Source organism: Sycon ciliatum, chromosome 6, assembly GCF_964019385.1.
Source record: "Sycon ciliatum chromosome 6, ocSycCili1.1, whole genome shotgun sequence".
NCBI lineage: Eukaryota > Metazoa > Porifera > Calcarea > Leucosolenida > Sycettidae > Sycon > Sycon ciliatum.
This window is the reverse complement of record NC_088648.1, coordinates 2,339,610-2,364,526: the sequence shown is the minus strand read 5'-3', so window position 1 is coordinate 2,364,526 and position 24,917 is coordinate 2,339,610. Positions and strand designations below refer to the sequence as shown.

Sequence of the window (24,917 nt, the reverse complement as noted above, 5' to 3'; positions counted from 1 at the left end):
GAGCGGTTCCCGAAGACAGGTGCCCGCAAGCAACCAAACACTCGAGACGCCTTAGAAATCCGCGACTGCACATCATGCGCACAAAGACCATCCCAGTGAATCACGGACCCAAGATATGTGAATTGGTCAACGGCGTTGATGGTTCCATTCCCGAGATGATCGGGCTCACTGGTGGGAGTATTGATTGATATAGCTTTGGTCTTTGTCAAGCTGACGGTCAGTCCCCAACCAGAAGCACAAGCCACAAACGTCTCCGCACACCGATCAAAGGATGCCTTGGACGTGGCGTATAGCGCAGCATCGTCAGCAAACTGCGACTCCATTACAGTGAGACGTTGCAGACGTGACTTGGCAGTTCGGTCGCCAACCATCTCTACACACACACACACAAACACACGTGCACACACACGCACGCACCCACGCACACACACACGCACACACACACACACACACACACACACACACACACACACACACACACACACACACGGTACACAAGCTTGGAGTCGGTGGTCTACTCACGCTACCAGCAGAAGGTTGACTGCGGTGTGTGGCAGTCGTTACAGTCGTTGCAGCCTTCAACTTGCAGGGTTCTAGCCAAAGGGGTGTGTGGGGGGGGGGGGGGGGGGGCAGCGCCCCTCTATTCTGTTTGCAAGCCCCTGTGAAAAAGTTACGCCCCCTAGACCTACTCATTTCCCGATTTTCGTGTTTTTCATGCAATTCAACGAAAATGCAGTCGAAAGTCACAATTTGACTCACTATTAGATGGTTCAGAAAGGCACACTTGTCTGGGGCGAAGTCGGGATTCGCCCCATACGTTGCATTTAGCGTGGCAAGACAATATTGGAAAGTGGAAAAATGGGATACCGAGTAACTGTTTCCCGTGCCCGCCCCCCCCCCCCCTCCCCCCCCCCCCTACTATTTTGACCTTGCTAGAACCCTGCATTGGAATTATGATCTCAGAGTTCTTTTAAAGAAACTATTGAACCTGCTCACTGATTTTGAAACTTGATGGTTACCATAGGGATACGCCATTCGCTTCGCTTCCACGTAAAGATCTCCGAAAATAAGTACACAGCTCACTGCACGTCTGTTTTTGCTCCTGAGCGTGCTGTAGTGATATTCTGGAAACGGTCGTCAACTTCTCAGAGTCTAGTTCCCTTGACAGGTCTGCTCCTTGTACTGTCGTGGACATGGAAATCCGGTCGCATGACTAGCGGCCCCAGGGCGCTGGCCATGCAGCGGCTGCGCTGGTCGCATCGGATCAACATGTGCACTGCATTCAATGTTCTGTACGTACTGAGGGCGCCGGCCCGGTCAATCGACTGGATTTCCATGTCCACGACAGTACATGTATTTTGTATTTGTATTAATTTTGTATTTATGGATTCTCCACAGGCCTTAGCCTAAATCGAGGGAGTCTCCGTATGTGCGAGTGAGTGCGATGTGTTGTTGTGAAAACGTTTTGTTTTTGTTTTTCTTCGTATTCTCGTGCTACTGCAGGACAGGTTAGGGAGGAGGATGTTGAACGAGGTGATTCACGTGCGGTCGTCACCACCGCCGCTGCCTCTGGACAAGCTCATCGTGCTGCGCCTGGGGCTATCAGCTTTGTGAGAGCTAGTGACAGTGGTGGGCCTGGGGCTATCAGCTTTGCCAGAGCTAATGACAGTGCCAGTGGTGATCCCGATGGGCGTGTCCCTGGCATGGACGGTGAAGGACATACGAGTGGCGTCGGCGTACCATCATGGACAGCACGCAGCCGCCACCACCACCACCCATCATTAGTCAGCGGTGTCAGTGAGTATGCCACACGACACCGTCCGGCGCCGAACAAACAGACTGCGGCGGCGGCGGACACACGCCTGCACACGCGCCTGCTGACCTACTTTCCACGCATGCCGGGTAATTCCACTCTGCGGCCGGAGGAGAAGGTCGCTCTGTACCGCGCTCATGGCAAACAGGCGTTTCTAGCCGGAGCGCGATTCGCTCGTGTCCCCGCTTGCTCCCTAACCGATATCCTCAGGGCTCGCATCGGTGAGCGCCCGACTCCAATCCACCTTCTTAAAGTGGTAAGTATTTTTACTGTGCAGCGTGACCCTGTAAACTGTTCTATGGCCCGTTGGTTGTGATAGGAGACACTTCCAGGGGCGTGACTGGTCCCCCTTTCAGGGGGGTGCACGGCCGCATATGTGTAGGATGGCTGGTGCATGTCATTCATAGTCATTACGTGCATGCAGAACCTGGGTCGAAATTTTAGGGGGGGGGGGGGGGCGTGTGCACGTGCCCCATGCCGGCTACGAGCCTGACTACAGCCGGTGCCGAAAATCCTGGTAAGCCACTGAGGGTGGCCAGTCAAGCCATGCGGCCAAGCACTCTCGTTGATCGCATGTCTCTTTGAACGTACCGTGCACCGACCACAAGTGATTGTTGGTGTTTTTTCCCGGTGGCACGGCCTGTGGCCCAGTGGTGGAATGTGAAGTCTGAGGCTTCATACTCGTGGGGGGGGGGGGGGTGTTAGTCATGGCCTAATAAAGTTCTCACATTCGCATTTCCACCTTCTCTGCAACATGTAGACCTATACAGTCGATTTCAAAACTATAGACGCATACCTAGGCAAAAACCGTTACGCCAGCATCTATACCACATAAAATCTGTGATCACTTTGTGCATAAAATTTTCCAAATTGGGCGTCTGTTATCCAATCGTTTAGAAACTATATGAGAGTAATTGTGGAGCGGACCTGAGCAATATTCCGAAAACTATTCTCTAAAAGTTCCAGCCAAATTTGAAATATTTCAAAAACATTGCGCGTCTATAGTTTTGAAATGGACTGTAGACTTGTTTGTTGCATGTACTGCTCTACATGTATTCGAGTCACCGTATACATCAGGGTATGCTGCACTTGTTGAAATTCTAGCATGTTTGTTCTTCGGCGCCCAACTGCACTTTGTTAGCGTGGCCAAGTTGACTGGTGACGGGTTTCTAGCATATTGCCATTGCCGAGCCGTTTCTACTTTCTCTAGACTACAGGCACTTGGGTGTTCCATGCTGCCATTGATGTGTGTGTGTGTTTGTGTGTGTGTATGTGTGTGTGTGTGTTTGTGTGTGTGTGTTCGTGTGTTTGTGTGTGTGTGTTTGTGTGTGTGTTCGTGTGTTTGTGTGTATGTGTGTGTGTGTGTTTGTGTGTGTGTGTTCGTGTGTTTGTGTGTTTGTGTGTGTGTGTTTGTGTGTGTGTTCGTGTGTTTGTGTGTGTGTGTTTGTGTGTGTGTGTTTGTGTGTGTGTGTGTGTGTGTGTGTGTGTGTGTGTGTGTGCGTGTGTGTGTGTGTGTGCGTGCGTGCGTGTGTGTGTGTGTGTGTGTTTGCATGCGTGTGTGCTCCCGTGTGCATGCACACGTGTGTGTGCGCTTGCTGTGTTGCTAACTATGGCACGCGTACCGATACACACGGACACACAGGATGTGGAAGGCGCTGAACTAGACGTTTTGACTAGTCTTACTGCCGAGTGGTGGTGTCATGTGCAGCGTGTAAGTAGTCTACATGCCCATGCACGTGCATATTGCTGCAGTGGTTGCGTGAACTTTTTTTGGCAGTGTATGTACCGAATCGGATGCCCATGTTATCTATTTCAACGCTGAGAGACGTGTTAGGGCATACATGTATACTAGTATTTAGAGCTATATGTATGTGCAGTAACTGAGTTGCGCTCGGTGAAATCCCATCCCGCAGAGCAAAACTGGCGGCCTGAACCTGTTCTGCTTGCATCATTGTATTCGTACCTTTGGACCTGTGGAAAGCGCATCGCCAAAGGTGATGATAGCTAACGTACATGTCTACGTCCAGCCGCATTCGTACCCCTTCCACGGGCGTCAAGGGCTGTGCAAGTTGAGGGCTCCAAATACAGTAACGCACTGTGGGTCGGATTTCATAGAGCACAACTGTAGTTTCCACATGTACACCTTTTTAATAGTTTTTATTTATTTTTTTATTTTTTAACGAGAACACAAACCTACAAATCATGTTAAAAGACAAAAAGTACATTGGACTGGGTAGGCGCTATCCACAATGCCAGTTAATAGCTGTGCTGATGAAATACATGGACTGCCGACCATGGGTCTCGGCGTCACAGTGCCATGTATGCATATACCTATTGTACAGTGTCACATGCATGGCGGGATGGGGGGGGGAGGGCGTTCACTTGTCACCACTGATTTTAAGCAGTCGATGTCTGTCGATGAGTGGATGTTTACGTGTGTATTCATGTGCGTGTGTGTGTGTGTGTGTGTGTGTGTGTGTGTGTTTGTGTGTGTTCGTGTGCACATGTGCGTGTGTGTGTCCAGGTTGCAGTGGAGACGGATGACGTGTCCAGGCGACGAGAGTGTGTCGAGGCATGCCTACGCGATCATGGATTCAGCGTGTGTGTTCGCCGCGCTCAACTACTCCAAGACTACCTGTCCTATATTGTATACGGCTGGCGGTAGAACTTCCATTGTATTATCTCTACCGTATGTGCCAACATGGACAAGCCAGGCCCGGTTTCTGTCATGGAACTGTGTATTGACGATGGAGAAGGTATGTATTGTTGTTGTTTTACTTGTATTCGCAGAATCAAACAGACGGCAAGCCCTATTACAAGTGGGTGAATGTGTATAGTGTGTGCATATAAACATCATAGAAGCAGGGTTATAAGAGAATGCAAGGAGCCGTGTGCCCTGTATATGCTACCTAGACTACTTCCCACTGCTTGTCAGACCTCGTTCTAAACAGCACCGATATCTGCATGCAAGTTTTCCTCACTGTGACTGTCAGACGTAAAAAAAATTGTCCAACATGCTCTAGGTCTGATGTTCACTGCAGTTGCTATACAGTCAGTCCTCGCTTAACCGCACGCACATCCGGTTTCCACAAAAAAATATCCGGATAGGGGAGGGAACCGGATAAGCGAACACACGTACTGTATGTATGCATGACACATGCTGTAAATCGGTAACCAGCGATTTTCTTCCGGATATAAAAGAGGACCGGATAAACGAGGTCTGACTGTACATGAAAATAAGCCTCAAAATATTTAAAAAAAATCACAGCTCGCATGAGACTCGGCTGGAGGCTGAGTTTTCTGCACCTGTAGAAACACCAGCACCACCGGCACCAGCACCTGCAACACCTGCAAGGATCAAGGTGCAGATGCAGCTCCTAAAGTGTTGGGAGGTAAGGAGATCAGACCCACCAAAGTGGTGGTCAAATACCGAAAATCCCCAACGAAATAAGCCTAAAATCAGCAACAACAAAAAAGGGGCAGTCCCCACAGGCAGCACATGTGTCACTTTCCGTTTCGTGTGCAGTGTCCTCAACCCTCAGCACCCTTCTTCACGGCTCTCCGGCATCTTGTCTTGTCTTTCGCTGGCATCTGCCTCTTCCTGTCCCGGTACTCTTTGTCCTGGTATAGGATAGCACGATTCTCAGTCTGCAATTGTGCACCCGCTGAACAGCCCATGCAAGGCACAGCATCGGCCAGGTTCCCATGTCTCTTATTGAAGAGCTATTATACCCATGCGATGCACAGCATCGGCCGGGCTCCCATGTCCCTCATAAAAGAGCGATACCACCAAGTACTGTAAAAGCAGAAATTTTCGGATGTGTAATATTTTCGGTATTCTCCTAAATCGGCGGTTCGGTGGAGGGAAATTTTCGGTAAAACCCGTTTTCCAGGTAAGTGTACTACAGTCCATTTCAAAACTATAGACGCGTGAACTCATACGTACGAGTCGTACGTACTGTAGCGCACGACAGCCGTGAGTTTTGCCTGAGTGTTTTCTGGTTTTCAGATGTGTTTTTCAGGTTTTTCTTCGTCGCCACGGGAAATACAAAAGATGCAAACCACGCAAAGTCGCAAATGAAAAGGTGTGAGGAAAGTCTCAAAAGAAATGAAAGTCTCAAATGAATCTTCTTCTTGTTTGCATTTTCTGAGTGCCTGACTGTAATCGCTTCCAAGGCCCGTTACGTAAGAATCTCAGTGATGCCGAGAAAGATATGATTAGTCGTGTTCATTGTTTCTTCGAACAAGAGCTGGATTTTGATCGAAGCTTGAGTATCCGAAATTCTCGTCGTCGAACTCACCTTGCAACTGGCGTGAGTGAAACCACTGTCACTCGTTGTGTCTGGCGAAGGGAACAGGGAGGCTCAAATCATATCGAAAAGAGAAAATATAATTATCATCCCTACTGTATTTCACCCAACAAGATCCAAAACATGCAGAAAAGAAGAGAAAAAAGGCAGGAGGCGTGATGGGATTCGAATGCCCCACACCTGTACTGGAAATCACGGATCGAAACCACGAGGCTACCAGGACCCGTACAAAAATGCACCCGCGATATATATCGCGATGGTCTGGGCGCAGCATGCACTGTCTCAGCAGGAGCAAAAATCCGAAACAAACTGGTCAAACCCTTCAAAACAGGAATTACATGTAAAACCGGAAAACCTGGCCTAAAAATAAACTTCAATTGTAGCGAAAACAAAGTATATAGCCAGAATTGTGAAGCGATGCAGAGACGGAATCTGGAGAAAAAACTAAAATGTTTTAAATAAATCCCATCGAATTTTGCAAAACACTACGCGTCTATAGTTTTGAAAAGGACTGTAGTTAGGGGTGAAAAGAGTATCTATTTTGACCAATCGATCACTCATTTGTAATATTCGATCAAGTATCCGATTATTTCGAGTATTTTACTAAAATTCAAAAGAGCTAGATTTGTGGGTTCTCGACCAATTCGGAATAAATTATCTGTGAACATTGAACAAAAGTCGCCAACGTCTTGTACAGAGTGTAAAGTAACGATTTTCATCAGTATTTTCATATCTCGTAACTAACTACCGTTACTCGCCGTGGTGATCGCATGGGTCCAAGTCATAAAATACTGACTTGGCATAATGCATGCATACCCATGCCAGTGGACGAGCATAGCAGCGCAACAAAAGCTTTTCAAAAATGGAATGCCAATACTAAAAAAATAAAAAATTGGAATGGAGGTGGAGGATGAGAGTAGTGATGAGGAGGAGTTTGATGTTGACAAGAGGAAGTCTGCAGTGTACAAGCATTTGGTGTCCAGTCCAGAATGTCGTAAGGTGTTTGACGATTCCTGGTTTAGTGTTATTCGTTGCGCACGTTTCTTCAAGCAATTGCAGGTGTTGGAAGCTGTGTATATTCGTACTCGTGACCCTGTGCTATGTAAACAGAAAGAAAACATTGTATCACTCACACTCTTCAAGTAATACACACGCACCATTACATTCATTCACACAGTATCACATTCATCTGCCACTACCTTTCTCACATACACTATATTCACACATTGCAAAGGTGCGAACTTCGCTTTTTGTACTTGTTAGCTGCTGTATTTCTACCTGAAACCATATTAGCTACATTTATATAAGTGTGTGTTTTAGTTATTACATTTTTATGTGACGGCGTTCCACTGATGACAGTCACAAGAAAACGTTATGGAACTTGACTTTCTTCATTTTTGCTGTTGTTATGAGTGCACAATTTATCTTATTTATTGCCATTTTACGACTATTGTCTCCTCGTCGATTGTTTAAAAAAAACCCGATCGAGTGCAAAATTTCGAATACTCGCTCGTTTGAAATTTTCGAATGAATACTCGAATATTCGAACTAATCGTTTCACCCCTAGTACTAGTACAGGTAGACTCCCTTTAATTCGAACCTCAAATTGCCAGGCCCTAACTTCGAATTATCCGGAACTTCTAATTATCCAAATGCAGCCCCATGTACTGATATGTATGTCAAAATGCTTGAAATCGCATGCTGAATATTTTTTGCACATTTTTATTTGCATCAACGAAACATAGGTGGTCGACTGGTCGTGTACAACGGATCATCAAAACACTTGATCGACACAAAATCATTTTGACATCTTCATTTTCTAGTGAAGAAGTTGTCAGTCACTGCAGCTTTCCTGAAACAGTTTCAACGGAAAAGAACTGCGCTGCCTACTCCGCGTCATGAAAGGCCGTCGGACAGCAGCACGTCGTTCTGAAGAACGGAAGTGGAGCATAGGCATAGACAATATTTACGACAATAGTGTTTTTGTGCGCCAACATCTCCGCGCACGAGCTGGCGCGGCACGAAAGGCCATCGAGATCCGCGAAGAGAGTCAGCCACCTGGAAGACGTCGTCTTCAATCAAACCTTTGCAATTTGCCTCGCATGGGCTTGAAAGAAATTTCGAGAGAAGGTGGGTTTCTTGAACGCTATAGTCGATCCTGCAGCGGACCATCGATCGATTTTTGAGCTACTCTTGGCTAGAGAAGGAGAAAAGAATGAACTTCGAATTACAAGGATAGCAACTCAATCTCACTTCGAAATAAGCGTTCAAAGGACATAGCCAATGTACTGTAAACAGCTCTTCTGTACGAAGACTGGGTTCGAATTATCCAACCGGCGCACTTTTCGTACTTCGAATTATGCATTCGATTTTGACTTGAAGTGACATGCAGAAGATCGGTACGACGAAAAAGTTCGAATTACACGGAATGTTCGAATTATACCGTATTCGAATTAGAGGGAGTCTACCTGTACTACATGTATACAGTATCGGTTAGGGTTGGTTCACATAAGCAAAATCGGTGCCGCAAGACATTGGCGTTGAGCCAGCTCCCGATCCCTTGCGCATACGGTTCGAGTACCAAATCTACTACAAAGTACCGTACTGGCAATATATATGTTGTCGCAGTGAGGCCATGAAGCGTTACATTGGCACATGTTTACCGCACGCAGGGCGTTACATGCAAAGTCGCACAGGAGCCGTTACACAGGTTTCTATATTGCCGCAGTCCTTTTTTTGCTATTGCCGCATCACTTTTTTGCTATTGCCGCATCATTTTTTTGCTATTGCCGCATCATTTTTTGCAAACTGCAATGAAAAGATCGCCGCACCCCGCCGGACGCGCGTTACGAACGCAACGAAAATTTGTCGCACTAGCCTGGTCGCGCGTTACGCCGCACCCTCCTGCGTTACGCGTTACGCGGCAACATATATTGCCAGTACGGTAGTACAGAATGTGCCCAAATGCTACGACAGGTTTGCCAATTGAAGCTTGAATTCTTTGTTTCTTCAGTAGTTCAAGGTCTTTCGGTGATGGCCACTCGGTGCTACCTTTTACCTGGAGATCATGAAACTACTTCTACACCTTTTATTGCAGTCTAGTAAGCGGTGGTGTCGAAATTATGCGAGCAAACGATGATGAAGTCACACAAACTTGTCTATGTATCCTTCGTATTTTTTATTTATTTCAATTGTACTTCCTCCGCTAAGCAAAACTTCGTTGCGTTTTCAGTGTTCTTGTCATGATATTTCTGTCGGCATTAGACATACATATCAGTGATCTATCCCCTACATAGGGTAGTTGAGTTGTCGTCCATTGTTCTGACAGGCTTTTGAACCTCCGAAAAGCGTGGAGTCCTTTGAAAAAATCGGCGAAGCAGAACCGTTTCTCGACAGGATGTCACCAGAACACAACCCCAAGCGCGCGCATGACACCAAAGTGCAAAAATGAGAAACAGTTTGAAAGGCCGCGTGGCTCGAAGAAGTGTCCAGGAGCTGGTCAGCGCTCAGGTACAGCTAGCATGCTGTACTAGCACGAGTCAATGGTGCGCATCCGCACACAGCCAAAATCAATGCACTTGTGTTTGCAGCGCAGGGGAAATCAAAAGCGTTCGACATTCAGGTTGTCGTTCAGTCGGTGCAAAATCCTAATCTCAACGTCGACGACTTGGCGTTCTTCCACAGCCTGTAGACAGACGTGTCACTCGTGACGAAGGAAGCCAGAAAGGAGCTTCTGCAGGGTGTGGAAACGTGCTGGCACGACTACACCGCTGCGAAGATGGGGAGCGTTTGTTTGGTGTGTATGGCTCCTTCAATGGCGTTCCGGAGAGTGGCCACAACTACCAGCGCCACCGTGGAGGTCGTCAGGGTCACAGTTCGAGCGAAGAACTTGATGATCTCCACGATCAAAATAATCATGTCTTGGAAACTTATAAAGGCTGCGGAACAAAAGCTGGCAGCGCTGGCGGCGACAGTCAGCGAGGATGCAAACTCGATGTCATCAGAGAGTGAGTAGTCATCAGATTCAGACGAAGAGTGAAGCTGGACTGCTTTGAAACGAGCTGTGTGACATCTGTAAATAAATATCTTTCATATGCTGCATTGTTTTCCACTTTGCAAAGCGTGTTCGTAGCCATAGAATGATTTGGACTGAACTGTAAAAACGCAACGAAGTTTTGCTTAAAGGGGAAGTTAAGGCAAAAATCAGTTTTTCACTAGTTGTAGTCTTCGGGGTGCTGAGTCGAATGGTTGTGGTCCGAGGAAGCTGAGACGCTCCCTTCCTACTTTGATCCCAATCGAACTCGCGCACTTCCACCGAAACTGGTTGACTGCGCCCTACTAGATGGGGATTTGTATGCAAAATGTCACTAAAAGCGCCATTTCGTTCTTATAAAAGCACGGATGACCGCGATTGGCCCATATGTTGTAGTCTTTTGGACGCTGAGTCGACTGGTTTTGGTCCGAAAAGGCTGCGATGCAGCGCTCCTCCTTTATTCCCAATTGAACATGGTTGAACAAGCGGTCACGTGCTCCTGGGTGCCCAAATCACCTGGTCACCGCGCCAGCAGGCGACAACTCTCACACCAAGGTTCAACTCGAGTTCAACTCGAGTGACAGGACTGCACCCAAAAAAGGTCAAACAGGCTAGTAAGTTGTACCCTGCAGGCACGGTGACCAGGTGACTGGTGTACGTGACCGCTTGTTCAACCATGTTCGATTGGGAATAAAGGAGGAACGCTGCATCGCAGCCTTTTCGGACCAAAACCAGTCGACTCAGCGTCGAAAAGACTACAACATATGGGCCAATCGCGGTCATCCGTGCTATTATAAGAACGAAATGGCGCTTTTAGTGACATTTTGCATACAAATCCCCATCTAGTAGGGCGCAGTCACCCAGTTTCGGTGGAAGTGCGCGAGTTTGATTGGGATTAAAGTAGGAAGGGAGCGTCAGCTTCCTCGGACCAAGACCATTCGACTCAGCACCCCGAAGACTACAACTGGTGAAATTTTGATTTTTGCCTTAACTTCCCCTTTAACGGAGGAAGTATTTGTCTCATAAGTTGCACAACAGTCAAGCAGATTATCCGAGAAGTACGGGTTGGTATGCTGACTTAATTTGCCACCTTGAAACGACTACAAGAATGGCGAACGGACCTCATCTTTAGCTTCAATTTAGGAGAATTAAGGATGAGTCTTGGTTTGAAATTTTGACAAAGTCTGGCTCCCGACACCGGCGATCACCTGCGCGAACGGTTCACAAACCACTTTTGGTCAAAATTGTATGGGATAGGCGCCGGGGCAGATCGCAAGAGTTGGGCACTGTCCAACTTTGCCGGCGGTCCCTTGCGATATTTTACCGTATGATTTTGTTACGACTGCACTGGTTCACGTAATCGCAATGCGCCGGAAGAGGTTGCAAGAGGCCCACTCCCGATGACTCCCGGCGCGTACCGGCGATATGTGAACCAACCCTTATACTGAAAATTTCGGTGCGTTTTATTTTCGGTAAAAATTGTCGGCACCGAAGTAAGTTACCGAAAATAAAACACCACCGAAAATTTCTGCTTTTGCAGTACACAGCAGTTTCAACATTCTAAATGCTCCCTTCTGGACTAGCCGAGATCTGAGGGGAAACCCTCGTCGCTGGCCAGCTTCATATTTTCAGAATAAAATGTTGGGAGTCGTATTCGACTCCCTGGTGTATTCTTAGTATGGTGTAGGAGTTAGAATAAGGATGTGTGGTCGGATGGCAAGTGAAGTGTGTTCCTAAACGTGTGCAATAAGTTCTGCTAATGCGACAAGCTCAAGATTCGATTGCAACGTTTAAGCATGTCCTCGCCTACACCGTCACCTTCGGATGACGTCTCTCCATCACTCGCCAACTCTCTTTCCACCTCGCTGGCTAAGTTAGATTTGTAGAATCGTCACTGCGAACACTTGTACGCTCGCCGCCACTGGCTGCTGCGTTGTTCCCAATCAAAATCTCACAACTTGCATGCCAGTCTCGACGACCTGGAATCGGTTTCCTTGGAGCTGCCTCTTTCTCGCTCGATACTGGAAAAAGGAGCGGCTTCCTTGTATTTTCCATAGGAGCACATGATGTTGTCTGGGCATATCCTGTGCTCCCATGGGATATAAAAGATTGGGCTGGCAGCCGACCAGATACAGTCAGACCTCGCTTATCCGGTCCTCTTTTATCCGGATCCCCCGGCATCCGGAAGGAAATCATTGGTTACCAATTTACAGCATATGCCATGCATACATACAGTATGTGTGTTCGATTATCCGGTTCCCTCGTCTATCCGGATATTTTTGTGGAAAACGGATGTGTGCGGTTTTGCAAGATCTGACTGTACTCAAAGTTCTCAAAATTAGTGTATTGCGGTACATGTGCATCTGGGTGCTTTTTTTTGTAGCTTCAGCTTTGGTACTGTTGTAGCAGATTCTTCAGTGCGTGGGCTTGGCAATGAAGCCGAGGCGGTCTGTCGGCTAAGCTGCGTGCACCCTACTGGCACAGCCACCTGTCAGGCGAAATTACTGGTCAGTCGGCGACACGCATTTTTCACAAATATTTTGCGTTTCACCTGCTGGGAGAGTATGCGTGTACTCGAGTCTCATCCTGAGCACGTTTTTTTCTTCTTTTTTTCAGCTCCAGTATAGCTGCATTTTTCATTGCAAAGCCGTCCTCGATTGTTGTGTTCGTTGTTCAAACGAAGTGGACATTCAATCATGAAGGCAGAGGACATAGGAGCCTGATTGGAGTTTCTCGTGGCATAGGACGGCCACACAGAGACACTTTGGGATTTTCTGAATATAAAATACGGTATGCACGATGCCAAGAGTACATAACCCCAAGAGTGTGCAACTCCAGCTATGGGGTCTGCGACGGCAGAACTTCACATCACGTAATGAACCCGTGCACTCTGTGCATGATAGATACTGGGTTGTACGCAGCCCAGCTTTGGGTACAACTCTCTTGTGGTCACTTTGCACTGTTTGCCAGCATAACCTTTTGAACCATGTCACGTGATGTGAAGTTCTGCCGTCGCAGCACAGCATAGAGGTTGTGCAGGCAGTTGCACACTCTTGGGGTTATGTACTCTTGACAATGCTGAGAACAATTATCATATTTGTGCGATATCAAATTGTTTGTGATCTACCACATCGAGCAGAACGGGATCCAAACACAAGCTTACCGACGGTTAGGCTGCCGACCTGACTGGACAAATGATCCCTGGCTTCACCAGACGCCAGAAGTCGGACACCATGTCCTTTGCCGCGACGTCCATCTCCGAAAAGAACTCCATCTTCGTCGTGAAAAGGCTTGAAATACTCAATATTCAACCGAGATTCGCGGTCTCACCCTTTCTCAGATCGAATCATTTTTTGTTGTAGCAGTTGCAGGGCAGATCCCCGCCACTACTTCAACAGAAGATGGCTCCAAAGCATGCCTGGAACAAGCCATATCAAGGTTGCAAGCCACCCCTCTCAGCACTTTTTTTGAAGAAATTCGAAATTTCAATGGTGGAAGATATACTATGAAGAGAATTTCAAAAGTATGTTTCGCGGAGCGATCGCTCAACCTACGTCATTCAAACTTTGCAGGATGGTTCAGACGTACATGCTAGGCATGGAACCACAGAAGATGATATCATAGCTGACATACAGAGTCACACACACAGCAGATTCGTGTGCACAGATACTAAATTAGTGGACGTCGTCATGTTCTTCCCGCTGATCTCAAATGTACTATGACGTGCTATTTCGCCTGACGTTGGCTCATGGTGGCCCCTGCCACTGTATATCGCTGCCCGTTCCTGCTTCCTGTCAATTTTTTCCTTGGTAGGGTTGTGTTCAATGTAAAAATGATAAAAAATATAAAAATAAAAATAAAAAGGTATCCATGGGTGATTGCAAGAGTACATAAAAACCAGAGTGTGCAGCTCGGATGGGTTGCTGTCACGGCGGAATTCCGTGATTACATCATTTTAGTGATGTAGTGCGTACAAGCAGGATTCAAGCAGGTCTCTTTCTGCACAACTGCAGCTCAGTTGTACGCGCTACGCCATTTCCCGCCTCAGATCTGCGCCAAATGTGATGTAATCACGGAATTCCGCCGTTGTCATGCAGGTTCACACACGCAACGGGAAGACTTCGTGGTAGTAAAATAGATTTTAGAGATTTCGCAAACAACAAAAGAAAACCCTTTCTCTTCCTTTCGAAACACCGAACTTGCCGAGCCCCATGGAAAAACAAACTCTGAAAAGACCTACGCTAGTACGGGATTCAGCGTAGAGCAAAACATATGAGTCATGATACAATGCAGTGTAGCCGTGAACACTGGTGAACAAAGAATGCAGTAGCTTGGCGGCACGTGACCCGTCGTACCGCAGTACGCGACACCCTACGCGACGGTGTCGCGGCTTAGAAATGAAAGGAAACACTGCGAGAAAAGACAAAACGAAAATACATGTCCCTTTGTCAAAACTTAGAAGAAACAAACAAAATGCGACCAAGAATCATTTTGAGAGTCAACGTCAATACTCTTGTGCAGTTGTGCAAATTCTTGTCTTACATTGTGCAACGCAAGAAACAAACAACCAACGAAATGACTCGTGAACTAACTGTAGGCTAAATCACTACATGTACGCGAAATTGCGTTCCACAATAAACTGAACTTTCTGAGACATTTCATATTTCACATCCTGAGAGAAATATTGAATAAATAGTAAATAACTCTTCCCCTCCTCTTCTCCATGCGCTCTCACAGCCGACTCACTGCTACCCTCGGTAGCCATTACACACACCAACAGCCATACAAGGAAGGGTTGCAGGTAGATACTGAAATTCCTCCTGACAGCTGTTTCGCCTTCATAAGGCTCATCAGAGAAGGTGATATTGAATAGGATGATATCAGGTGGAGATGGTCAGATTTATACTACAAAACATGGGCGCAAGATTACGGGCAAAGTGTGAGAATGAGAAGGTACAATTCTCCAGCAACACAGTGCCAGGGGTTCCAAGAAAATGGCAGTTGAGAAATTCAATCACAAGCTGCTAACCTCTCCAGCAACACAGTGGCAGGGGTTCCAAGAAAATGGCAGGTGAGAAATCCAATCACAAGCTGCTAACGTTAATTTTCTAACGGCTAGGTGATAGTTTAAGAATTTGGATTTCTCACCTGCCATTTTCTTGGAACCCCTGGCACTGTGTTGCTGGAGAGGTTAGCAGCTTGTGATTGGATTTCTCACCTGCCATTTTCTTGGAACCCCTGGCACTGTGTTGCTGGAGAATTGTACCTTCTCATTCTCACACTTTGCCCGTAATCTTGCGCCCATGTTTTGTAGTATAAATCTGACCATCTCCACCTGATACCATCCTATTCAATATCACCTTCTCTGATGAGCCTATGAAGGCGAAACAGCTGTCAGGAGGAATTTCAGTATCTACCTGCAACCCTTCCTTGTATGGCTGTTGGTGTGTGTAATGGCTACCGAGGGTAGCAGTGAGTCGGCTGTGAGAGCGCATGGAGGAAAGGAGAGGAAGAGTTCTTTACATTTTATTGGCCGAATAGTACCGTTCACCATTAATTTTGAAATAGTAAATACATAATTTAAAAAAACCTATGGCCACGACGGCCTTCCCAACATACTCCTCCTTGATGCATCCGTATCAAAGAATGAGTAAAATGAGGAAAGAGATCGAACTGACTAAAGATGGCGATAAGTCCATCTAAAACGTGCGTTCGGACTGTCAGCCTTTCACAACCGGACATAGCCGTACAACTGACCTGGTTACCTGCTTGCCTCCGACCTGGAGCTTAGCGATACGCACTCTGCCGTCAGAACCAGGGTAGACCTCCAACACCCGTCCAAGAGGCCACCTGCCACGGGGGGTATCAGCTGACACAACGAGGACGATGTCACCGACTCAGAGATCCGGGTACTCTTTCCACCACTTGGAGTGACGATTCAGGGCTGGTATCCACTCCTGCATCCACCTTCGCCAGACATGGGATACAAGTAGTGTTGAAACGAGCGTATCTATAACAAACGAGCGATCAGTTCCACTAACGAGCAAGCTATCGAGCGAGCTAACGAGTTTCATTGATGTGGCAAATATGATTATTTTTTGGAATAATTTTTTTCTAATGGTTGATAAATAATGGTGGTAAAGACACACCTGGCAATATGGCGGTTAACACACGCCTGCCCACACACGCTCTCTAGGCTGCAGTTCTGGCACTGAGCTCTCCTTCTCACCACCACCACCATCAGTTCGCGCCTGGCGCCTGGTCGATGCATGCATGCAGGTGTGTCTTTACCACCATTATTTATCAACCATAAGTACAGCTGCAGTGGTGTCTTCGACTTAATTTTTTTCTAAGTTCGATTTTTTTCACCTGGTTCAAATTATCACCGCCAGCATTTGGGGTTGCTGCTGCTTCACTTCGGACTGCTGTTTGGTGTCGAGATGTCTTTTCAGCGCCATCGTCGATTAGCCTTTGTAAGAATAGACCGTTTTGCAAAGATTGCAAGTAGCCCTGGTCTTCGCTGCATCGCGGGAAAAAACTTCCAAACGACTGAGCGTAACTTTCACTCGAATGGAGAGGTGACCGAAGCATATCCTGCGACAGGTCAGCAGATGCGGAGCAAGACATCAGTAGAGTCCACCAAAGCTGCAACGACAACTGAAACAACTCAAGTGTCGTGCAGGCATACAGTCACCTGTAACTGCGAGTGATTTTCACTTTGCGCGGGACTGGACTCTCGATCGACCAGGGAGTCGTAAAATATTTTACGACTCTCCGGTCGATATGTACTGCCATGTGTACGGAGTACGGTGTACGGTGTTCGTTAGTGCAAACGAGCTGGCCGCACAAACGAGCCGAGTTTCTGGCGAGGGGGGCTAACGAGTATCCAGTGAGATCGTTTCAACACTAGATACAAGCATTTGGATGTGTTGCCAGCGGCACCGAAGACATGGTGACTTGACGACAAGATGATAGTGCTCAATGCGTCCAACCAGGAAGTGATTCGGTGTGAGCGGCAAGTCGTCGCTAGAGGGAGGAACAATTGGACGAGAGTTGAGTAGCGCCTCTGCGGTGCAGACTGCAGTTCGCAGTTCCTCATCGGTGATTGATGCCTGCTGTAGAACATGGTAAATAGCCTTCTTTGCTGATTTTACCATACTTTCGTGAACGCCTCCAAAGTGTGGTGTCTGGGCAGGGATGAAATGCCACTTGATCCTCTTCATGGTAGCGCTGTGCTCCAGGACGTATTGCTCCTGCTCGGTGAAGATCTCCGATAGCTCACGATTAGCACCGACGAAGTTCGTACCATTGTCCGAGAGCACTTCAGCAGGAACACCTCGGCGGTTGCACATTCGTTGAAAGGCGTTGAGAAAGCTGTCGGTATCCAAACCTGTGGCCATTTCCAGATGCACAGCACGGCAAAGACAGCAGGCGAAGATGCACAAATACCGCTTAGTGCGTCGTTGCCCTCGACCCTGTACCGTTGCGAATGGTCCAGCAAAGTCGACGGCCACGCGACTGAAAGCGTGGAGAGGCTCCTTCAACCGGATCTTGGGCAATGGTGCCATGATCTGCGTGGCTGGTTGTGCTTTCCGAAATTGACACTTCACACAGGAACGTCCGTACTCCCGGATGGCTTCTCGAATCGCCACGATCCAATATTTCCTCGTGAGGACTGCCATAGTGTGAGCTGTACCTGCGACGTGATGGTCTGCCTCATGCTGGTCTCTGATCACTAGCTGTGTTATCCAGCAAGACCGCGGCAAGATGATCGGGTGCTTGGCGTCTTGACTGAGATACTGTGCCTCTTGGAGCCGTCCTGTCATTTTCATCACACCAACTTCATCCAAGAGTGTGGTCAGGCTGCTCAGTGGACTGGTTGCCGGTAATGGCTTGCCCTTCTGCAGTGACGAATATTCAGCAAAGGCGTCCTTCTGGCTTGACCGAATAATGGCCTGGAGGCTGTCTTCGACTTCCTCAACCGTCAGCTGACCATACTGTCTCTGCGTGGTTGGGATTCGGCAGTTTGAGGAAAAGCGCAGCACCCACGCCGTCAAGCGGACCAGCCGCTGAAGCGAAGAGAATCGTTCAGGCGCCAGAACCCACTCACTCGTCGAGAGGAAAGACACACATGTCACTTGGTGGTGTTGATGACCTTCTTCGGGTGGTTTGGCTTTCGCGTCGACCTCTGGTGCAGCTGGAACTTTGTATCCCTCGGGCTGCTGTGGCCGTTCTTCGATGCTCTGAACGAGATATGACAGACCGTTCGACCACAGCACATTCATCGCGATAGTAGCGCTTGATGTTCCTCGTGACAGGATGTCAGCTGGATTCACCGCCGTCGGAACGTAGAACCACTGACTAGGCGAGGAAGAAGCCTGGATCTCACCGACGCGGTTGGCCACGAATGGCTTGAAGACCCGGCTGCTGTTCCTTATCCACCACAGGACATCCATGCTGTCACTCCAGAACACGACATTCTCCATTGCGATGGCGAGTGTCTTGGCTACGGACACACCAAGACGACATCCGATGACTGCTCGCATTAGCTCGAGTCGGGGAATGATAACAGTTGATAACGGCGCCACTTTTGCTCGAGCCATGACGAATCGACTGGACCTCGTACCATCCTGGTACACATGACAGAGATAAGCGACTGCTCCATATGCATCTTGCGAGGCATCGCAGAATACATGTAGCTGAGTCTCCACCACCTCTTCATCACGTTGAAAACACCGGTGAACTCGGACATCCTGGAGTGCATCCATGTCGGCACACCACTTTTGCGCCTCTGCGCCTAGCTCTGGCGGCAGGGAGTCGTCCCAGTCAGCACCTGCTAGCCACATCTTCTGGAACAACATCCGACCAACTATGGTGAATGGCAGTACGAATCCGATCGGATCAAACAATCTGGCTAGGTTCTTCAAGAACCGATCGAATATTCGAGTATTCGAGTATTCTTGATATCCTAAAAATCGCACACCAACCGCCTTAAAGATCACATGATACAACCCTGATTGAACCGATTGGCAGTTCTTTTCTCGGGTGTATTGGTTGGTGGGTCATTTGGGCTCTCTCTACTCGTGTACACATGTTCATCACACAGTCTGCACATCAATATCTGCTGAGTGCTGACTGCTGCTCTGAAGCTGCAGACTCCTGTGGTAAATGCATGTATCATGTATGAGCGAGTACTCTGATTTATTCCGAGTACGATTATATTTGAAAAATCCAAACGAGTATTCGAATATTCGGTATGGTATGGTATTTTTATTTGAATTCACCAATCAAACAGGCATATCTGCCTTCTTGCCGGGATGGCCAGAGCCAACCACGGTTCCGGTATAATTGTTTCACCCCTAATTTTTACCATGGCCTTTAATATGGAAATATTTATTTTTTTCGCAATAATTGCATGTTTGTTGAAAAAATGTAGCCATCTTTGTATTGTGGAATCCTGGTGGTGTATTTCGTAAATACTGCATGGCAATATTATTTATGAGAAATGGCAGCGATTGTAGCGATTGTGAACAATGTACAATCAACAGCATTGGCAAAAAATGATGCAGAGCTGTATGGATAGGTAGGGCCCGAATATGCTTGCGCATATTTTCGCATATTTGGTCCTTTTGACACAAGGTCGCATAAAGTAGCAAATGTAGCATATTGTACCAAATGTAGCATATTTTGCTACAAGGAGCGAAGAATTCACATAAGTATAGGGCAGATTGCGGGAATGGACAAGGAAAATTACCACGGCACGCTCGGTCAGGGAATACTTCCAAACTTAGCCCGGAAGGAAAAATGCTCATCCAAACACGGGGCGAAATTTTGACCCGAGAAGAGAGTGTCCGCGACTCATGGTCGCATAAAGTAGCAAATCTAGCATATTGTACCAAATGCAGCATATTTTGCTAGAGGGAGCAACGAATTTGCATAATTATCACTGATATCAGTTCATATTTCTAGCATATTTCGAGCATATTTTTCTGCTTTTGTGTGATTTCGAAGCATATTTTGAAGCAAGTGGCCAATATTGCGAAAAGCATAATATGCGAAATTTTTGAGCATGTTTGGGCCCTCCCTATGTATGGAACTTTGGTACAATTTGCCTGTATATTGGTATTTGAACACAATGCATGAAGCAGAAGAGCATAATAATGTTGACTTGTCAATTCATTTATAGTTAAGACATGAATATGAAACCCATGACCAATGCCAATAGCCCAATGATGAAGGGTCTGCGCAATGCTGAAGGGTCTGCGCGATTACATTGTGTGGGACATTGGATACAAAAATTCCCTGTGGCATAATCATTTACTCCATTCATACACATGCTTGAGCAGTGATATTTGTTACTGTACATGGTAAAAATCTAGTGGTGCCATGCTCCTTGGTATGTGTGCCACTATGTGTGTGTGTGTGCGTGCGTGCGTGTGTGTGTGCGTGCGTGCGTGTGTGTGTGTGTGTGTGTGTGTGTGTGTGTGTGTGTGTGCATTGCACTCTCTGTGTATAGATGCCTATGTAGATATCACCATGGTCAACAAGGTCCAACGCTTCCAGCTGCCAACAGTGGGTTGCCTCATTTCTCCCACTGGGGTGGTCCTAGCTTGAAGTGATGTATATCTGCTTACATTTGAAAGCCATCTGCTGGAAGGCAGTCAAATGGGTTTTTCGTCAAACACAACCCTACCAATGAAATGAAGGCAACGAGGCAGGAGAGCAGAGACAACGAATGGTAGAGTCACGAGGTGGCTGTGCCGGTGGGGAAGATCCAGCTCAACAAGGTGTTCTTGCAAGTTTGATCAGTACACCACCCTGGTCCGAATCCTCAATATCAGTGAACTTACAGATTGATGGCTGCTGTCTTGACTCGTGATGCCTACGATTGGATACAAGCTGCTCGAAGTATGTTTCAAATAAGAGTACATGTATTTTGAACTTAGCATGAGAGGCATCCACTTCGTGGATAACAGCTTTAGTTGAATGGTTTTTTTCACCCTGAAGATGGGCCATGCCCGAAAATTTGGTGCATTCCATTTATATCTGATATTATTATTTTTTTGGAAGTGAAGTGAACTTATGCAGCGAAGAGACCGTAGTTGGAGAGTTTGAAGTGAGGTACCCGGTAATGTGTGAATGGCTGCAAAGGAGTCTGCGAGTGCTTAGAAAAAAAACACTCTCCTTAGGCGAGACAAAAAAAATTAGTGATTCCCGGGCCCTCCCGCACCAAAATGGAGCCAAGGCCAATTTTTTTTAACAGTTCATAATACATCTACAGCACCAATCGTGTGAGTAGATCTGTGACGTGGAGTCACACAAACCCGAGCCTGTACGACTCCTTGATGTACAGATCAGAACCATCGTTGGCCGAAATACAGAAAAATTGAACGGGTAAACCGCGTGCCTGTTTTTTTGTGAAATTTGAATAAAAAAATAAAAATTACTGGAAAATACTGTAAAAAAAGCTCGGCATGGCATATGCGCATACGTATATACACAGTCATAGGAAAAAAAATAAAAATTCGCCCGCCCGCACCAATTTCACATGGGTCCTGCCCGGGAATCTCGATTTTATTTTGGTCTCGCCTTATTGCACTATTTAGCTAATACTCCATTTGTTGTAGGAGCTACCACATCACTACAAGCATGCATTCATTTCCTGGCTGGCTTGTGTAAACTTATGAATGCAATCACGTGACGCTTCGTGTACATATGCTCCCATACTTTAGCGCACGTGCGTGCGTGTGTTCAGGTATGGGTGTGTATGTTCGTGCACCTACATGCATGTGTGCGTTTACATGTACAATCAGTCATGCAGACTTGTGTGGGTCTGTTTAAAACCGCATGGACACATGTCAATTCCCGTGTGCATGTATGTACGGGTGTGTGGGTAAGCATATTATTTGCTCTGTGCGTCCACCGTGCATGAAGGCATGTGTACTTTATGTGTTGTAGCTTATGGCATGGCGGTTGTGCTGTAAACAGTAGCACCTAATTCTGGCCATCCGCAGATGCCATTTTTTCACTTCAATTCTGCATTGGCTCAGGTGCTGTGTTTGTAGTGTCACCCTCTCTGCATGATTTTTTTGTATTTCTTCAAGTTCCCATCTCAGTACCGTATTTGGCTTGATATTTATATTCAGTTTGGTTTGAGAGACGGGTGACTCTTCTCTCCATCTCCTGCTTCTTGCTGGGGATGATATTGGTCTAAACGTTCAACGGACAGAGTCGGTAACGGACAGAGTCGGTAACGGACAATGAGTGAGAATAGAGGTTTCAGAGGCCTGAATAAATTCAACTTGGCCTGCTTCAATGTGCGTGGACTAAGTTCTCGGAGTAAACAACACCAAATTATCGAGGACGCGAAAAACTACAAGCTGGACGTTTGCTGCTTGCAGGAGACGAAAGCGCCGGAGGGGGTCGACTATTGTCAGGACGGCTACCGCTTGCTGCTGCTTCCTTCAACGAGCCGTCACTACGGGCTCGGTTTCGTTGTGTCACGGCGTCTGTCGGACAAATTTGTTCGTCACTGGGTGGTTTCCGACCGAGTCGCAGTAGCGCAATTCAAAGTAGCTAAAAGCGTCATTTCCGTAGTGAACGTCTACGCGCCGACGTCGGGACTTGTTGCGACGTCGCATGACTATTTGGAGGAGTTTTACGACAGTCTTGAGAGGGCGCTCACAGATATTGAATCGTCATCCAGTCTAATGTTTGTAGCTGGGGATTTTAACGCTAAACTGGGCAGACCTAGTGCAGCATTCAACTGCATTGGCCAGCATGGACGCGGACGACGAAACTACACTGGTCTTGCTTTGGCAGAATTCTGTGGGTCCCATCAACTATTTGCTGCCAACACAGCTTTTCAGCACAGAGCATGTCATACCACAACATGGTCAATGACTCGGAGATTAGCATCAGGAATCACGGTCAAGGTGTATAATCAAATCGATTTCGTACTGTGCCAAAATTCCCAGAAGAGCCTTCTTCTGAATGCACGGTCATATGCTGGAACGTCTACCTGTAGCGATCACCGCTTGGTGATTGCTACCTTTGACCTACCAAAATTCTACGTCCTAACGTCACCGAGAAAGCATACCCCGCAAGACAGTCGGAAGAAAATGGATGTGCAGCAGTTGACAGCCAGCGCAGAGAGAAGACAGCGCTATCGGGACCAAGTTGAAAAGCATGTTACAACACTACCTCCCCTGGAGAAGGAACACCTTGATGAAGGCTGGACTTCAGTTGCAGGAATGATGCATGCCTCGGGATTGGCAGCTGCGGGAGAACTGAAGCTGACACGGCGTTATAGACACGGTTGGGATACGGTGATGGAAGAACTCTCGGAAAAGATGAAAAATCTGCGACTCCGCACGATGAACGCTCAGGACACCCACCAGATACAGAAACTCCGTGAGGAGAGAAACCAAGTCTCGCACCAACTGCGACGTAGAGCCAAGGAATGTGCATCTGCAGACCTAGACAGAAAAGTATCAGAGATCGAACAGCTGAAGGATGATGCCCGAATGTTCAGAGCTGTACAACAGCTACACAAGAACAGAACCAAGCAGGCTGTTGTGGCTGACCAAGATGGCAGGCTAATAGTCCAACCTGAGGAAATGGCTGAAAAGATAGCAGAGCACTTCCACGCTGCTCTCTCAAATAGCGACCAAGAGAGACTGAGCATGGCTGACTATAACATGGGCGAAATGGAAAAGCCAATCGCGACGATCGAAGTGAGGAGAGCAGCAGCACGGCTAAAGAACAACAAGTCACCTGGGCCAGACAAACTCCCAGCAGAACTATTCAAATATGCGCCTGACAGCCTTTTCACATATCTTGCCGAACTGTACACCATGTGCGTTGAGACAGGACAACACCTGACACTTGGCAGTGGCGAGTTAATCCCGCTGCAGAAGCCAGGAAAACCAAGAGGCCCGGGAAGTAGTCTGAGACCCATTGTTCTGCTCAATGCCCTGCGCAAGGTACTTTCTTTAGTGGTTCTAGCACGAATAACCCCCCGAGTTCAAGCTTATGTATCGCAAATGCAGAGTGGGTTCAGACCGAATAGAAGCACTACAGATGTAGTATGGGCTCATCGATGGATCGCTGCACGCTGCCAGCACCTGCAGTCCAGTATAAGTATTCTGGGTATCGATATGTCTCGCGCCTTTGACACTATTAGTCGCCGGAAACTCGTCAATGTGTTGCGGTCATTCCTGGAGCCAGATGAGGTGCGCCTGGTCCAGCTCCTGGTTTCAGATACAACACTATCAGCACGCATCAAAAATACCCAAAGCCGACCATTTGCAACAACATCTGGCACCCCACAAGGTGACTCGCTGTCACCCGTGTTATTCATCATCTACCTCGAGACTGCACTGCGCCATGTTTTCTCCTGTATTCCACCTCGACCTAATCTAGACATCACCCTCAACCTGCCGCCGTCCCTAGGTTATGCCGATGATGTGGACTTCGTCAGCACCAGTTCTGAGTACCTGGACTCGATCCTTCCTATTGTTGGCGACTGCCTCGCGGACTGGGACCTGAAAGTTAACCAAGCCAAAACAGAACGCACTACTATCCAGAGGAAGAAGGACCGAGTGGAGGAAGAGTGGAGGCGCACACGCAAGCTTGGATCCCTTATTGGAGACAAAGAGGATGTCGCACGCCGAATCCAGATTGCTTCGGGCACATTCAACAAGATGTGGCCATTGTGGTCACGCGGACATCTGGTCTCCGAAAAGCTACGGGTGAGGCT

The 24,917-nt window shown here is 47.4% G+C and overlaps 2 protein-coding genes across 3 annotated transcripts in view; one reads left to right on the top strand and one right to left on the bottom strand.

Moving 5' to 3' along the window:
- Positions 1-21,609, top strand: part of LOC135819149 (uncharacterized) — a 27,894-nt gene extending 6,285 nt beyond the window's left edge. Inside the window, exons 4-8 of one of the 2 annotated variants that reach the window (XM_065332309.1) lie at positions 1,504-2,069; positions 3,456-3,524; positions 4,338-4,569; positions 12,540-12,663; positions 20,673-21,609. In XM_065332309.1, the coding sequence (XP_065188381.1) occupies positions 1,504-2,069; positions 3,456-3,524; positions 4,338-4,478 (776 nt within the window). In that variant the 3' untranslated portion in view covers positions 4,479-4,569; positions 12,540-12,663; positions 20,673-21,609. The remainder of the gene's footprint in view (positions 1-1,503; positions 2,070-3,455; positions 3,525-4,337; positions 4,570-12,539; positions 12,664-20,672) is intronic. The other variant, XM_065332307.1, reaches the window with a different exon arrangement.
- LOC135819069 (uncharacterized) lies at positions 17,032-19,002 on the bottom strand. Its single transcript, XM_065332220.1, has one exon. It carries the CDS (start codon positions 19,000-19,002, stop codon positions 17,032-17,034), a length of 1,971 nt encoding a protein of 656 aa, XP_065188292.1.
- Positions 21,610-24,917: the final 3,308 nt, after the last annotated feature.